The sequence below is a fragment of the Dermochelys coriacea genome, chromosome 13 (genome assembly GCF_009764565.3).
Source record: "Dermochelys coriacea isolate rDerCor1 chromosome 13, rDerCor1.pri.v4, whole genome shotgun sequence".
Lineage (NCBI taxonomy): Eukaryota > Metazoa > Chordata > Testudines > Dermochelyidae > Dermochelys > Dermochelys coriacea.
Window position 1 is genome coordinate 7,379,556 of NC_050080.1, and position 18,137 is coordinate 7,397,692.

The following is an 18,137-nucleotide window of genomic DNA, read 5'->3' on the forward strand; positions in this document are numbered from 1 at the left end:
ATTAAGTGATGAAGGATGGGCTGCTACTGGTCACAATTCCGAGGCCAAGAGTGACCTGGCTGTAGCACTGACTTCTCTGAAGTATCAAAAACGGGAATTTAAGATCATAAAAGAGAACTGTAATGGACAAGGAGGAAAGTGATTAACATGTGGATAAGGGATTTCAGCAAAGTCAGGGTTGGTTTAAGGACCAATCCAGGGAGAGTTCCAGAGAGGGTGACAGACAGCATACAGAAACAGAAGAGGTGGTGTGAAGAAGGCGGTTTGGGTTAAGGATGAATCCAGGTTTTCGGGCCTTGGAAGGAAAGTTAAGCAGAGTGCAGTGAAAATCAGAGAGATGAGATAACACAGGGTTTTGGTTGGTTTGTGTTTTTACCTAGGAGAAGAACTTGAGTCTTTGAAACATTCGGTATTAAGAAATCATGGTGTAGCGAGGACCTGATCGAGCCAGAGAGCAGTGGGAGAGATTGGGCTCAGGCAGATGTCAACAGATATAGAGCTGGGGTGCCATCCCCCTAGAAGCAATGTTCAAGACAGCAACGAAGCAACTCAGAGGAAGGAGACAAAAGGAAAACGGGAAGAGGCATGTGCTCCATAATGGAGGACAGCGAGCGTTAAACGTTTATACGCAAATATACAGGATAGTTAGGAAAATCATAAAAGGAGACTGATGAAGACACTGGGACACTGGAAGACACAGCGGGTATGAACAGTCATAACTCTATGAAAATCAGTGGAGCTATGACAATTTATACCAGCTGAGGGACTACCCCACTGCCTTTTCCCAAGGCATTGGAAATTGTCTAGAGGAAATATGGCTAGTATAACAAGCCTTATGAAGATCAGATACAGTGAGAGAGATATGTGCTCAGAAGCAGAAACAGGTGATTAACCACCCAGAAGGGTAAACCTCATTAGTACATAAAGGTCAAAGATCAGAATGAAAGAGGTTCGGCAGGTTGCATAGGAGGTGAGAGAAGAATCTCCAGAACCTTGCTGAGGAAAGGGAATGTACAATAATTACAGAAGCAACTGTATAGATAAAGGGACACTGCCAGGGAGTTTAGAACCAAATTTAGGTTATCTTTAAAAACAAAATTACTAATAGTAACAAGACATGTTTTTATAAGCCACTTTAAAAACAAATCAATTACATTCATGTTTAAAGATTTCCTCGTAATGTTTGCAACCCAAGCACCATAGCATTGCACTTGTCCAGATAATTTATTTTTATTTTCCTTGTTTATGTAGCTTTTACCATCAGAATTTCACTCAGCTGGGGGAATGAAAGCAGACATGATGTATTTTGAGTCAATTTCACTTCCAGGTTCTCATAGTACAAAGCTACAGCATTTGGATCAAGAGATGGAGAGCTGTACATAATCTGGTTAGATGCTTGGTGGCAGGCAGTTGTAGTATGCTAGGCTCGGAGACCCACAATTCTCTGAATGCAGCTGCTGTGCTCCCATCAGGAAGGTAGATATGTGCTGATTTTAGGGCAGGACAATGCACACTGAGCTACAAGAAAGCAAAGAATAATGCCGGGCTGCAAGTCCATGGAAGACTGGCCAGTTATGGTTTCAGTGCTCTACCATTGCATTCAAACCACTAGATCTCATTCTAGTAATTGGCTTTTGGTAGCACCTTTACCACCAGATCACAGCCTTGCCTCATTTGCACTTAAAGCCAGCTGTACATGGACTAATGAAGCACATGCATTAAGCCTTGAACAGCCACTGAATCCAAAAATATGAATTGGTTTACATTCATGCATTTTGAAAGGATTTAACTGACCAAACTTTATCAGTTTGATGCTTTGCTTCCACATTCCTGAATTAGAAATGTGTGTGTCTATTTTCGTACTTGATTATACAGCAGCCATATCAGTGTTTCAGTAATTTGGCATCTCAAGATAGAAAGGACCAAAGACATCAAGCAGCCATACAGGACTGAAGAGGTTTATTCTGAACCTACTGGGAACCTAGAATCCACTTGCAAAAGAACCTGAAGAAAATCTGAAATCTTGTAGGTTTGTTTACTCTTGGCTCATGCCACTGATGCTTCAGGCGGGTGCAAACAGCCCAAATAAAAAGAAGATTTTGAGGCTTGCACAAAAAACACCTGATGATTTAAATGTTCTCTACATCTCCAATCTCCTGAAACTACAATAGCCAGAGGCTGTTCTGGGACAATGGGAGTAACCATGAAGAGAGACAGTGCTGATCATATACATCATCAAAACAGGTCACTGACAGCCAGTGCCTAGGATAGACCACTGATGCGCTATGTTTTGACTTCGCACTGATCAAAACATGCTGCAAAATTCAACAACTAAAATTTGCTGTTTGCATTGCTCTCTCATAAGATTTCCCCTGGTGCGTAAGACACAGATTCAGTTCAGCACCCACGTCTGCTGCTCCGGCAGAGTTAGTGCAAGTCGACAAGTTGCTTTGGGCTCATGCCTATGTAAAATATTTGATCAATCCAACAGAATAAGCTGAAATACTCACATCCACTCCAGGAAGGCCAGGTAACCCTGCTTCACCTGCCTTTCCAGGCTTCCCTGGTGCACCTTTCGGCCCCTAAACCAGATTAATAGACAGTCACTGTTAATATAATTACAGAAGCATGCTAAGAATTGATACAAGCTAGAAGATGATCAGCTCATTTCTTAAAGTGCTAATTTTATATCCTGCAATGCAGGAAAATGTCTTCAAAATAAATGGATTTGATAATTAATCTACAAGTATGTAAATCTCCAGACACTTATGTGCTTTGGTTCATTTTTCTATAAACCTGGTAATTGCTTGGCACATCTTTCTTCTCATGCAGTTCCATGTATGTGTACTGATCCTCACTGCAGCCCTGAGCACAAAGTGGGGTCAGGGTGTGTTGCAGCTGGCACAGTTCTGAGGAGACCTAGGACGACTCTAAGATGCCTAGGGAGCTAAAGAGGACTCTGGATGATCTCAGGAATGGGGGCAACATAATGCTAGCATTGTCACACGCACCCTCTTCAGTTTTACAGAGCCAGAGTGGAGGACTGAGTCCTGAATGTTTTGCCACCTATAGCAAAAACTATCACAATATTTCATTTTGTCACTGAAGCTGCTTTACTCCACATTTTTGTTTGCATATTTTTTCCCACTATGGGCCAAATTTCCAAGCTTGATTTTACAGTCCACATTTGCAGATAAAACTAAAAGCAATTGCAGAAGTGGCCTACACTCATTTTCAAGGTGCAAAAGCTGCATTGGCGTGTGCAAAGCAAGCAACCAGAAAGATGCACAAATGACTGTTTGGACATCCAGAAACTAGTGTGTAAATTGGAGGCCAGAGCAGAGTGTGCTGCGTAACAGTATAAAAACGCTGCATTTACCTAGCCTTCTCCCTCATGTTGAAAGAGCTGTGAAAACAATGTCTGCAAAGAATCTAACAGTACAAGCCCTTTAGCTCCACTATTCGCATGCTTTATCCCAGATCCTCGGCTCTCCTAACCATGAAACAGGAAAGCATGTTTCTTCTTAAGTCAGTGCCGACTCCACGCTGCCGGTTGTTCTCAGTTTGCATACCAAACATGCAAACAGGAGCTCTGCTGCAGACTGAGAGGAGAAAGGGCAGTTTGTGATCCTGGCTGCTGAAAAACTAGTGATTCACATACATTATTCCTCATAGCAGATTTACAAGATTCCTCATAGCAGATTTACAAGCGAGAGAGCAGATTAGTTGTTGATCAGTAAATACTTACTGGTGGGCCAGGTAAACCAGGTGGGCCAGGTTCTCCCTACAGGGATGAAAAAAGACAATGAAACTGAAATCTCTGCCTGTCACAGTTTCTTTGCAGCAGCCACACACACACACACACACACACACACACACACACACACACACACACACTAGAGGTCCATTTTTTTCCCCAGGCCCACTTGGAGAATTGCCACAATTTGGGATGACCTGCATGTTAAAGGGTCTGCCTGTGACTTTCTATAGGGTGAGCAATTGATCTTGCCATCCTCTAAAACAGTGGTTCCCAAACTTGGTTCGTGGCTTGTTCAGGGTAAGACCCTGGCGGGCCATGAGACGCTTTGTTTACCTGAAGTGTCTGGAGGTACGGCCGCTCGCAGCTCCCAGTGGCCGTGGTTTGCCATTCCCAGCCAATGCGAGCTGCGGGAAGCTCCCTGATCCAATCTTCTACATCTATGAGGGTTGCCAGTTTTGGTTTGACACAATCCTGGAGGTTTCATCACATGACATCATCTTTAATTAAAGATTAAGGGATGGTGTCCCTAGCCTCTGTTTGCCAGAAGCTGGGAATGGGAGACAGAGGATGGATCACTTGATGATTCCCTGTTCTGTTCATTCCCACTGAAGTACCTGGCATTGGCCACTGTTGGAAGACAGGTTTCAGAGTAGCAGCCGTGTTAGTCTGTATTCGCAAAAAGAAAAGGAGTACTTGTGGCACCTTAGAGACTAACAAATTTATTTGAGCATAAGCTTTTGTGAGCTACAGCTCACTCCATCGGATGCATTCAGTGGAAGACAGGATACTGGGCTAGATGGACCTTTGGTCTGACCCAGTGTGGCCATTCTTATGTTCTGAAAGATTAATCGTTAATTCCTGGAGTCTCAAGGACAATACTGGAGGGTTGGCAATTCTATCTAGCAAAACCCATGTGTTATTCACCAGCAACCTCTGGAGAGAGGCGATTCAGTGAACAGCTTTAATTCATGATAAACAGTTTTCAAGGTTGTTACGAAGACGAGGGAGGTAAACTGTTCTCATTAACCTCTGAGGATAGGATAAGAAACAATGGGCTTAAATTGCAGGAAGAGCAGTTTAGGTTGGACACTAGGAAAAACTTCCCAACTATCAGGGTGGTTAAGCACTGGAATAAATTGCCTAAGGAGGTTGTGGAATCTCCAACATTGGAGATTTTTAAGAGCAGGTTAGACAAACACCTGCCAGGGATGGTCTAAATAATACATAGTCCTGCCATGAGTGCAGAGGACTGAACTGGATGACTTGTCGAGGTCCCTTCAGTCCTATGAGTCTATGATTCTGAATTCTGCTCAAACAGCATAATTTATCCCAGACCCTTCCAGGAATAATTTACACTCTGAGCTTCCTCAGAGGTAAAGCAAAGAGGAAGCCGTCTGGCCACGGAAGCTTTTACACATCATTCTGTTGAGTTGGCGATCCAAATGCAAAACTGGACACAAGAGGACATCCTGAGGATGTGCGACACTCTCAGGGGAACATGTGACCATAAACCAGTGATGAGACAGACTACATGTGTCTGCATGGAATATATTCATTTTTAGGGTTAATCTTGGGAGGGAGGAGAAGGCACAAGCAAAAAAACAACTGATTTCCATCCCTCCCAATTCAATTGCAAAGGTAAGGTAGCTGCCTACTGATAACATTGCACCATTAGGCAATGCTCCTATTTTCAGTGTTGCTGGTGAGCCAGGTTAAAATTATGGCATTGACGACAACCAGACACAAAGGTGACAAAAAAATCTCCAAACTGGACTTTGAGTTACAGCCTGTACAACGAAGGAGTCACCTCAACTCCTGTTGCTGGACCACGCCTCCCCACACCCAACACTATGCTGCACATAAATATTGTTTAAAGATTAGCGTAGGCCATGGACCAAGCAATATGAAGGAATGGGAACTGTCTGAGCTTTATTTCATTTCCTGGGAGGAATGCTCATCTTCTCTACACACCATGAGTATACGATGGCCCAGTTGTTTGGGAATCCCAGGGCTCAATCTCCTGCTCTCCCACTGTCTTCCTCGAGCAGACCCTTGGTCTTGCTATGCCTCTGTCTGCAACATGGGGATAAAAGCACCTCCCCTCTTATGAGGATAAATGAATTACAAATTGCAAGGTGCAATGGGGCCATCCCAGTACCTAAAACAGAACAATCAACTGCTACAGACAAGCCTAGCATTTAATTAATGTAGCTGAAATGAAGAGAAAAATAAGATTTTCTTTATCCTAAAAAACTGCTATTGCATTTCCTTCACCCCACTAGCTATTTTAACATAAAAAATTGCAAACAAGATGGCCTAATTATAGTAATCTGTGCAGGAAGTGTTATGTATCTGTGACAGAGATAATACAGTCTATATTGCAATGTTTCTTAATAATCTAAGAAAACGTGTTGCCTATTATGCTCACGAGTTCAACATGTCTCAGATCTCCTGAGCTGTGCTCTGGGGAGGGTGCATGGATGGCTACCTGCCTCTCTTCTACTAGAGGAGCCAGCCACCCCGGCATAAAGTTAGAGCAGCCTTGTGGTCACTGGAGCACAGCATTTCTCACGACAGTCCCACCTGCACCCACGCTGGAGTGGGGGAAAGAAACGGGTGGCAGAGAACCAGTTATGACACCACCCGGGAATTTCTCTTGTGGAAAGAGAATCCCCAGTCACCCAGAAGGAGCGAGATTAACAACCTTTTTCTCCCCCATTTTGCCTAGAAACCAGTGATGTCTACATGGGGAAAATTCTTCAGAAAACAATTTAAGGCAGGATTTACTTTTCTGACAAAGCTTCTGCTTCTATTTTTTACTTTCTATTTTGCTTTCTATTTTTCAGTGACCGTGATCAAAGAGACCTGTGGGTCATTCCCCTCCAGAAGGCTACCTAGAGATTGTTTCAGGATACTCCAGGTTTAAGAAATACTAGCTGTATCCTGGGTAAAGTAAGTTCCAGGGAAAAGAGATGGCTGGGGAGGGGGCCTATGGCTGGAATGGAGCAGGCATTAAATAAATAATAAACCTACATTGCCTTTTTAATGAATTTTTCTTGTTAATTACGCTTGTGGGGGGAGGCAAGAGCTGCAATCTTCCTTAGGAGGAGATGTGGAGACACAGGAGTTGCTACCGAGTAGGGTTAACGGTGGCCATCTTTACAGTGGGCGTTTTGGGTGGGGGAAGTTGTGAAGACAATAACCAAGGTGGAAGCATTTGAGAAACGACTCTATGTTTACTATGTCTTCAACCATAAAGTTCCTGTGCAAATCCCCACGCTTGGACCGGCTGCCCTGTGTCAGTCAGAGTGCAGGGATTTGCATGTTGCACGGTTGTTGTGAGAACACACAGTTTGGAGGGTCAGAAGATAGAGGGAGTCATTGTGCTCTGACTTTCTGAGCGAAGGGCTGCAATGGAATGGCCTCAGCAATATGCCACAGATAGGGGCCCTTAGCCAATCTGGGGAAGAGCTTTTATAATGAAAATGAGGGGGGAAGTTATGTTGGGATGGCAGGTTTTGAATAACTGAATGAACAACAATGTTTTATACCCTCCCCTAGATTATCACGATAACCCTGTCCCCTTACCTACAGGCCTCTGTGATAGCGATTGAAGTCACACCAGAGGGGAAATGTCTGTTAGAGAACTGACAATGGCTTTGCAACAATTGCATGCTGGAAATAATTCAGAGTCACTCTACAGTGACTGTTTCAATCACAACATACTCTTTGTATTCTTGGGAGCTAAGCAATTACCTTGTTACAGATCATGGAACATGCAGTGTTTTAAAGAAGATAATTATAGGAGACTTCGGTGGGATTGAAAGTGAGAGGCAGAAGTGAAGCAAGGAGTTTTTGGAAAGGGTGCCAATAGCGCAGGGTTCATTTGAGGTTTATCCAGAGGTGACCTGAATAATTTAGTTGCATGTTATGTACAGTTCATTGTTGGAGGCCTATATTAAGCAGTTACTGCACACTTCTACTGCACACTTCTGCAGCATACATCGGCCGCAAATGCTCTTTAGTAATTCTGCAGTCATTTCTCTAAAGCCATCTATGCACTGAATGTGGCCAGGATGGTTTTAGAAAATAACAGGAAAAAACAACATGAGGAAATCATAGCATTTTAAAATGCTCAAGAAAAGTTCAGAGCATGCTTTTAAATATGATCTCACTGGTATAAAAGAGTAAGAAATTATTTCTTTACAGTATTGGAATTTACACAGCTACTCTTTCATTAAAGAAAAAACAGCCTAGATTTCTTCAATAGGTTCCTCTATATTCAGGGCTATAAAAAGGCCCAGCCATGTGGGATTACACACCTCACAATGTCTTCTAAGAGAACCCTGACAAGCGGTGGTCCTCCTTAAACCATGCTGGTGCACTCGATGCTAACCACAGAAATTTTGACCCTGATGCTCTGAGTCAATGGGATTCCTGGCAGACTCAATGGGTGGAATGGTATGAGGCTCTGACCCTGAATGATTGATGAGCATTTCTCATTTATTAATGCAGGACAGCTTGTTTCCCTTCTTTTTGCTCCTGCTGCATCTTTGTTTCATTCAGTTAAGGGCAGCCCATGAGAGAAATCCTGCATTCCTTACATGGTCAAAACTCTCACCAAGCTCCCTCTGCAAGCCATGAGCTAGGACTGCAGGGTTTGGCTGCCCCTAGATTTAACTTAGTCTAATAATATGATCTATCAAGACTAGCTTCAGCTGATTAATTACTCATTATTATTATTACCTGGCCTCATCCTGCAAGGTACCAAGTGCCCTCCAAGTTTATTGCCTTCAACAAGCCCCTAAAAACGTGCAACCAGTGCTCAGAGCTTTACTGGATCAGGCCCACGTTGGATAACGAGGGCCAGGTTTTCATGAAGGGCCATTAGTTAGAGATGTCTCCGTTTCTGGGTCTCCCACCTGAGACACACTAAGCCTGATGCCTCAGAAGTGCTGACCATCTGCAGCTCCCGCTGACTTTGGTTGGAGTTGTGAGCACTCGGGCCAGTGGCGTTTCAGGGTGGAGCCCAGAACAGAGGTTCCTAGAATTACACGTTTGAAAGCATGGCCTTTGGCTCCTTGAAGGGAAACCCAGCCCATGTAGGGTGAGGAACAGCATTTTATTTCTTTTTGTTTTAGAACAGCTTACATCTTCAAAAACATCTATCTAAGCAGACTGCCGCATTTATACGACAATGATTTGCCTGCATTGTGACATGATGTGGACAAATCCAGAAATGAGCCACAAAAAGGACAAGACCTTAGAAAACAAGGGTTGAAAAAAATTGGGCATGTTTAGTCAAGAGAAAAGAAGACAGAGGTCAGGGGACCTGATAACCCTCTTCAAATATGTAAAAGGCTGTTTTAAAGGTGGCTATCAGTTGTTCTCCACGTAAGCCAGTGGAAGGATAAGAAATAATTGGCTTAATCTTCACCAAGGAAGATTTAGGTTAGTATTAGAGAAAACTTTCTAATTATAATGACTTAAACACTGGAACAGGTTACCTAGGGAAGCTGGCGGTTTTTAAGAACAGGTTGGAAACATTTGTCAGGGATGGACTAGATCTACTGAATTCCTGCCTCAGCATTGGGGGCCCGGACTAGATGACGACCTGATGTTCCTTCCAGACCTATATTTCTATGATTCTATGGTATCTTTGGATTATTAAAATCAAAGGACACTAACTTCTGTTTATGTGGGAAAATGTTTAGTGGAACCCCCTGTATTTGGAACATAGGAATTGCCATACTGGATCAGACTGGTCATCAATCTAGCCCAGTATCTGGTCTCTGACAGCAGCCAATAACACCTGCTTCAGAGGAAGATGAAAGAAACTCAGCAGAAAGCAGTAACAGAACAGCCTGCTTCCAAGAAAAATTTCTGCCTGAACCCCATTAGTTAGATGATGGTCTATGAACTGAAGCAGGAGGTTTATACCCCTCCTAAAATTCTTGGTCTTCTTTTAATCCTTATCACCACCACTCTGGATTTTGTCGTTACCCATAGAAATATCCAATCTTTTCTGAATCCTGCTAAACTCTGGCGTGCAATGATAACTTGTGGCAATTGGTTCTGCAAGCTAATTGTGTGGAAAAGAACTTCCTTTGCTATCTTTCATTTTAAATTGCTTTGTTCTTCTATTACAAAACTTCAGATAGAAGTTCTACCGACCTACCTTCTCTAAACCATTCATTATTAAAAACTAGGATAAGATTATTTAGTAAAATGGTCCCTTAGTCTAGTGAACATTTGGAGGGAAATGGCTGCAAAACAATGAGGTTTTCACTGGGGCCAGCCTTGCAAAATGGTCATAAAAATTAAAATCATAGGCACAAAATTTACTTGTTCACCCGTAACAGGATGCAAAGGAATAAACCTTTTTTTTTAAGCTCTCTCATCCAAAATAACCATACTTGCATGGGGGGGAATAGAATTTTGAAAGGCTGCTTTTAAGGCCCCATACTGACACTCTTACTCCAGTAGCAAAATTACATCACAAGTAGTTCAAGGAGTAAGGTGCTAGTCAACATGGATGAAGGGATCAGAATCCGATCCTTAGTTTTTGAGATATTAATAGTCTCCTTTGAGATCACCTGAAACGATTTTAATCCACTATGATAGGTGTGGTAGACAAGACTGTCTTTATCCAGTGAGTATAAATTTCATTTCATTTCAGCTGAAATTTCAACTGAAAGAAATAGGACAAGATTTCTTCCTTCACTAAATTCTGCAGTAGCTGAGATACTGACCCTGCAGTCCTGGGGAAGGGTTAATAATAAGGAATTCACCACCACAGAAGTATTCCCATAGATTTAATTTGCCTCTTGCTACAAATTAGGGACATTTAAATTCCAAGTGGAATCAATGGGCCAGATTCTGATCTCCCTCAGAGTGGTGTAAATCTGGGATAATTCCATTGAAGACAGTGTAGCTATAGTGGTGTCAAGCCAGCTTGAGTGAGATCAGCATCCAGCATGATGTATTTAATTCAGCTTTCTAGGGCCTCTCCGGAGAGCCAGGTGCTTGACACATTTTAAAACACAGAATTGTCTGATGGTATAAAATACACAGTATTGCACTGAGCATGCAATAAGAACACCCGGTACAGTAACTGCTGCGCTAAACCCACCACTGTCCTCCACCCTTTAACCTGCATCCTATGCAGATACCAGAGAGAAAGCATTGCAGGATACCCAGAAGATTAACAAATCCTTGTACACACCAGCTTTGTCATAAACTCCTACTTGGCACTGAGGGCTTGATCCTGCAAGGCACTGAGCAACTCCTAGGCACTCAGCACCTCCAGACATAACTCAGCCTCTGCAGGACAGAGCCCCTTAGTTTCCTTGCCTACGGCACATGAGCTGTTAGTTCGGTCCCTCTGAAGTGCTGCCCAAACGCCTGGAGCGTCTCTCTGGACAATAGGAGGACTAGAAGAATTCCTCTCTGAAACGTATCCTCCCCTTGCTCCACCCCATCTCCCTCCCCCAGCTCAGCCTGCCGCCTGCTGCTCAGCACTCACATCTATGCCTTCCTTGCCAGGTGGTCCAGGGAGTCCTCGTGGTCCAGGAGGGCCTCGTGGTCCTGCTCTCTGGGAGGGATGGGGAGAGAGAACGGAAGAAAAAACGCACAGTAGGTCACAGATCACAACACGACTCCAGCTCCCCCTCCTCTGCCACTTCTCTGTCCACGACAGGCTTAGAGGGAGCAAGGATCTTTCCATACTTATTTGCTAAGAATCTGAGCACATCCTTGGTGGTTACGTGAGACCCAATCCATCTCCGTTCAGCAGGAGCGGTTGATTGAATGGGAAGCTTACAGTGAATCATATCTGCCCATGGTCCACGAGTGGCTCTGAAACTGTTCCTAGTCACTTAGTTTAGAAACAGGCACAATCCCTTGGGGAAGTGAATTGAGTCATCTTAACAGGAGTTGGTCCCCCCTCAAACTCATCTTTCAGAGTAGACACAGAGAAAAGGAAAAGCTAAATTAGAATAATCTATGTGTGCGGTTGCTATTAAAAGTGACATTCACATTCCGTATACTACCAGGTGGCAGAAGAGATGGAGCTACATAATGTCTTCAGGGGAAAGTATGAAGGAAGGCACAGCTAAAGGGGCGAGACTTGAGTAATTGCCCATCTGAGCTGGACAGTGTGTGGAGGTTTAGCTCTTAGGGGTGTGGGAGAAGTGGGGATCCTATAAAGGTCTGCTTTGTGGAAAGAGCTCCAGAGAGTACCTGCAATGCAGCTTCAGGGAACAAAGGTTTCATTGTGGAGCTAGTTCTGCTCACAGCAGATGAGGGTCAGCTCAGAATTCCTGAGCCAAGCTGCAAAAATTCCTTCATTAATGCAATGAAAAATCCTCCCCCAGAGAATTTTCCTGAGCGATACACATTGGAAAGTTACCACCACTACAGGGACATTTGCCACGAATACATGTAGCTTCACCTGAATGAATAAGGATTAAATGAGTTTGTTTCTAAACATGTCTCAAAAAACAGATCAACTGGCGGGGGGAGGAGGAGGAAGAAAAACCCTGAATGGGATGAAGAGGTGGAGCACCGGGGATTTTTATTTAGGGGGCAACTTTGTCCTTTATAGTAAAACAAAAATATTTTTTCCCAAATCACCGTTTCCTTCTCCTTTTCCTACATGGCTATAAACCAAACTATGAGGACAATTTTTTTTACACAAAAGTTAGAGTGGCAATTTCCATATCACAGGACATGAACTAAATCCCTAACAGTAAACACTTCTGCTCTCACCACTAGGCACCTAGCAAGAAATATGCTCTCTCAGTTTTATACACAAAACTTTTGATTTTAAATGAACAGCAATAATCTAGCCTGCTGTCATATGGTGCACATTTAATCCTGCTGCTATGAGACCCTCTGATCCTTATGTATTTTTTCCATCAGTAGCTGGGATTTTTGGCCATTACAAGTAAAGGCACATTCTTACCTGAGCTGAGGATGTGGCTAGTAGTTGAAAAAGAAAGAGCAGCCCAAGAGCTGAGAATCCAGCCATGGTCTCCAAGCTCTGCCTCTCTTCAGCTCTTCAGTAAAACTAGCCCCTTTCTCTTCTCCTGGTTCCAACGGATCTCTCCTTCACCGCTCAGATCTCAGCTCCCAAATGAGCCCTTCCGTCTCCAGATAAACCTGAGTCTCCAGCTGGAGGGGGCAGAGCTCAGAAGCACAGGCAGGCGAGAGGGGCTGAGCTCAGAGAGAGAGACCAGGTTTCAGGGGGGGAAAGGAGGAGGGGGGCCAAACTGCAGAGTGGCACAGTCAGTTATGAAAGGAGGCACACATTCACCACACCGACAGACAGCTCAAGCCAACAGCAAACAGGGAGGGGACCTTTTTAAGAGAGGAAAGGCTGGACTTGCCTTAGCTAAATTGTCACTCAGACAGATAATCCCAAAGAGACAAAATTAAAATCCACCATCCCAAGACACAGACGTTACTTTGGTCTCGTCTAGGCCAGTGAAAAGTAGTTCACAATTCACTACCAACTTAGTACTGGATGGATGAAAGGTAACAAAAATGAAGACTTAGTTAATGTCTGTGGATTTTTATTTCTGTGGAATAAATGCAGGGATCCCTATAAAGGCACGAGGTCAGTGCAGAGAAGAGGGATAGTATCTTTTCTTCATTAAATGCTTTACCAGCTCCGGATATGTGTTCACCACCTGTGCTTTTTCTTGGAGACTCAAAAAGCATCTGGTTGATTTTTGTGTGCACGTACACTGTATGTGACATTGAAGAGACAGCCGGCAAAGTGACGAGAAGAGGAGCAAAGAAGAGGAATGTAGGAAAAACCCTGAGAAAGCCACAGAAAGCTGAAAAAATTAGAACAAAACTTGCCTTTGAAATATTTTCACTACAGGCATGCGACACTGAGAAGATGACAATAATCCAAAAGTAGATTATCTGAGATATGAACACTTTAGCAATGCTTACAATCCTACAAATGGCTCCATGTTTCCCTTTACATGTTAATTCAAGATGATTTCATCCAAAGAAGGGGACAGTCTGTGAAAATCGGGTAGTAGAGATGCACTGGGGAAAGACTCATTGTGATCAAGGGGTCAGAGTGGCTCATTATGATGCAACTGCACTCTAGCTCTTTCCCCTTTTGGAATGAGAACAGCGTGTGTGTTCCTGGTGCAGAATGCAAGAGCCTGCCCACCTCTCCTTATTCCATCTGCCTATCAGAAAGTTGATGGAAAGCACAGAGGAGGGAGCTGGGGACCTAGAGGTGGGGAAGGAGAAATGCAAACTTCTTCAAAAGCCGTGACAGTGCAAATCTCAGAAAGTAGATTCATGGCTTTTCTCTCCGCCCCCGCCCCCCACAAGAATGCACTAGTCTCCTAGCATGACTACTTGCTCTGTTACCCCAGAAAAGAAAGATACAAATATACAGTGGGTTAATGTGACATTTGTCTCTAGTACGGATGGCGGGGGGGGGGGAAATCTGTGTTTATTATTACAAATAGAGATGGTGTCCCCCCCCAACCCAACAAACTATAGCAAAAATGTTTTGTTTTCATTGTTCCATCAAATCATAATCTCCACTCGGGAACCAATAGGCAGCAAGGGAAGCAAGGTGCTGTGCTCCCAGTGAAATACACTAATTAGGTTAGCTGCCACGCTATAACCTGCTTCAGCATTTATTTAAGGTGTGGTTCATACGCACCTTGCCATAATCCCATCTGGAGTTGTCAAGAGGCCACCTAGATAGTCACCTCTGTTGCACAGCTCCAAGGACTCTAACCTCTCCCCTTGCTCCATGGTATTTTGTGGGGGGTAGTGCTTAAGGTACAACTATGGGCTGAATAACCTTGTAGCTATGGAGGGAACCCACAGGGAGTTAATACACCTCCAAGCTATACCAGCATTGATGCTGAACTACCTCCATAAGCAATTTATTCCAGTGCTTCACTACCTTGACAAGAAGTTTTTTCTAATGTCCAACCTAAACTGCCATTGCTGCAACTGAAGCCCATTGCTTCTTGTCCTAGCCTATGAAGTTAGAGAACAATTTTTCTCCCTCTTCCTTGTAACCTTTTATGTGCTTGAAAACTTATGTCCCCCCTCAGTCTTCTCTTCTGCAGACTAAACAAACCCAATTTTTTCCACCTTCCTTCATAGGTCGTTTTCTAGACCTTTAATCATTTTTGTTGCTCTTCTCTGGACTTCCACATCTTTCCTGAAATGTGGCACCCAGAACTGGACACAATACTCCAGTTGAGGTCCAATCAGCATGGGGTAAAGTGGAAGAATACTTCTCACGTCTTGCTTACAACAGTCCTGCTAATACATCCCAGAATGTCTTTTTTTTTGCAGCAGTGTTAACTATTCACTTGTGTTTAGCTTGTGACAGTTCGTGATTCCCGACCACTGGGAGCTGCGGGTGGCCATGCTTGCAGGTGGTCAATGTAAACAAACTGTCTCACAGCCCACCAGTGGATTACCCTGATGGGCTGCAGCTTGCCCACCACTGATCTACGCTGTTATCTAAATCACTGATGAAGATATTGAACAGAACCAGAACTGATTTCTGCTTTTAAAGTAGTGCGTGTGTGTGTAATATATATTCTATTATGCCCATTCCTATAGTAGCTGATGCTAATTATCTTAAAGTCAATTGACAGGAATGGTACATTATAAAAATCTAGAGCGACAGCCACAGAAAGTGGCATCTATCTAGGTACGGCTTCAGTTTCCACTATCATAAGTGAGCACCTTCCAAACACAAACATTTGTCTTCACAACGACCCAGGATGGAGGGAAGCATTATACCCATTTTACAGGTGTGGAACGGAGGCACACAGAGAAAAGCAACCTGCCACAAAAGCCTGTGATAGTCTGGGAAATGACGCCAGGCCTTCCTGAACCAGAAGACAATCCTTCCTTTCCCTTCCCATGTAGCAGTAAAGATTATTATACAGCATCACAGTCAGCATCTGCATACAAATTTTGTATACATTAATTACACACACATATTTTGCAAGTTAAATTTACCATGCCACAAGTGAGAAGTAAAGAGATAATATCACTGTCTTCATGGCAATTAGGAAAAAAATACTAATTTCAAGTCCATTAGAAAGAACACTTATAGAAGATAGGAAACCGGGCGCCTATGCCTATCCTGTAGACAGTTGCTTCTGGAGGATTCCTAGTTATGCACAGTTATGATAGAGAGGACTGCTGATGCAGAAGTTGTATGCTTGGGAGAGCTGAATGAGAAATAGAGAGGGGTAAAGTTTGTGTGTGTTTATAAGGAAAGGAACTATGAAAAGGAATGAATTAGGACAGATCTCACTTGATCAGCGAGGCCAGAACCAAGCTTAAAATGCAGTAGATTACCCATAAAGAAGGTGCAGAGCCCTCCCCATCAAGACTTTTTCAGATGTGCAACAGCCTGCAAGTTCCTCAAAACAGCCACACAAGTGAGAACTTGGTAATACACTCCTCCTCCTCCTCCTCATGTGAAAAAAACAACACCCACAGCTGGTTTGCATTAAAATCATACTTTAATATACATTATACTGAGATCTCATTTAAAACTTGTTACATACATATAAGATATGCAAAGTGGGTCATGTATGAACACATCTAGTGAGAACTTCGTTACTTAAATAAAAAGACAGCTATAAAACTGTACAAAGACTTTCATAAAAAGCAATTTTTTCCCTATGTTCTCTAATCACTGAAGGTCTTTAGTTAGTTTTACTGAATATTTAAACACAATTTGATTTTCTTCTAGAGAAAAAATACTTTAACAAATGGGTTTTAAGGCTTTACTGTGTATTACTATAAGCATATAAGAAAAGGAGTACTTGTGGCACCTTAGAGACTAACAAATTTATTAGAGCATAAGCTTTCGTGAGCTACAGCTCACTTCATCGGATGCGGCTGCTACTCTGAAACCTGTCTATAAGCATATAAGCCCTGACTTCAACAAGACTACATGCATGCTTAGAGTTACACATATGTGTAAATGCCAGGCTGGATCAGGGCATACAAGTTTTGAGCAGGCAAGTCACGGATTAAATTCCAGAACTGTTAAAGATTCTTTGCTTAACAGCTGGAGAGTGTTTTCCTCTACTTGTTCTGATAGGATGGCTGACCTAACCTGCAGCAATGCTCTACAAAAACCACATGGTATTTAAAAAAAAAAAAATAGAACCAGAATTTAAGCGAACATCAAGTCCACTCTTTTCAGCTGCTGCCTTTTTTTCTTCTGCTTGGTGAAGCAGGTCCACTGCAGTAAATACCTTAATATTTTCTCCTACATACAGCATTACATTGTATGATGCTCCTTTATGCCAGCTGAATTCCGTACAAGGCTGATTTGCACATTTTGAACATTAAGTGCAAGTTAGACGGTAGAAACAATAGATATTAAACACGTTAGTGCTGGTCAGTAGGTGGCAGGGGCTGACAAGAGATTATTATGATGCCTCTGGTTAAAAAAATAAAATAAAAACCCTCAACAGTTTAACTGTTTCACAACTTAAAGACAGAGCTATGATCCCTGACAGTGCACATGACACGCTGCAGAACACACTTGGGACAGTCTGAGGCAGAATGCTATTGGCACAACACTTGCCCAAACTAGAAAAGGGATTAAAATCGTCAAGGGTGAAAATCCACACTAGGGACAAGGGAACAGTAGCCTGATGACAAGTGCATTGACAGACAGTTAAAGGACTCACAACCAATGAAAAAAGTAGCATCTGAAAAACCATCAGGACTCCATAGAGAGAGGAAAAGGGACTCCCAGGAAGGCAGGATTCTCTTTAAGCAATGCCTGAGTTGTATTTTTTCACCCCCTTTTCTTTTAGATACTGGTGGGTTTCCAGTCTCCCAGCAACCCTTGGAAGAAATGCATGAGTGGCTTGGACTAGGGCTAGATGGAATTAAACCCTCAACAGCCCTGCACATAGATTGGAGAAAAGCCGCATTAAGGTAATATTTGTCAAACATTTTGACTGCGTCGTTTAATCAATGACTCTTGTATTCCAAACTAAATTCTTAAAATTAAGAACTTACCAATGGAAAGGCATTTGCATTTTCTCACACACGAAATTTCACTACCCTCACCCCTTTTGCAAGCAAATATCAGCAAAATGGGGGATCTTCGCCCTCAAGGAGCAAAAAAGCACCAGGCTTCAAGCGGAACAACCACTGCACAACCAAATTGGCGTCTCCTTACAAAACTGATTTCAACAGAGCCTCACCAAGACGAGCAACAGGGCCTCACATTGGCCTTTGCTAGGGAAATAGCAAATGTAAAAACTCCCCATTGTTAGTGTGACAGTTTCCAAAGTGCCAAAAAGGAGTTACCTGGCAAAAAAGAGAGAAAACT

The 18,137-nt window shown here is 43.0% G+C and overlaps 1 protein-coding gene and 1 long non-coding RNA gene across 2 annotated transcripts in view; one reads left to right on the forward strand and one right to left on the reverse strand.

Moving 5' to 3' along the window:
• The window catches only part of COL9A3 (collagen type IX alpha 3 chain), a 72,634-nt gene extending 57,854 nt beyond the window's left edge, over window positions 1–14,780 (reverse strand). The window contains 4 exon segments of the mRNA XM_043496089.1: window positions 2,511–2,582; window positions 3,749–3,784; window positions 11,286–11,354; window positions 12,726–14,780. Of these exon segments, the coding sequence (XP_043352024.1) occupies window positions 2,511–2,582; window positions 3,749–3,784; window positions 11,286–11,354; window positions 12,726–12,791 (243 nt within the window). The 5' untranslated portion in view covers window positions 12,792–14,780.
• Window positions 14,781–16,350: 1,570 nt separating this feature from the next.
• Window positions 16,351–18,119, forward strand: LOC122456560. The gene is made up of 2 exons (XR_006275493.1): window positions 16,351–16,601; window positions 16,716–18,119. It is a non-coding gene; the product is annotated as an uncharacterized LOC122456560 (long non-coding RNA).
• The last annotated feature ends 18 nt before the right edge of the window (window positions 18,120–18,137 follow it).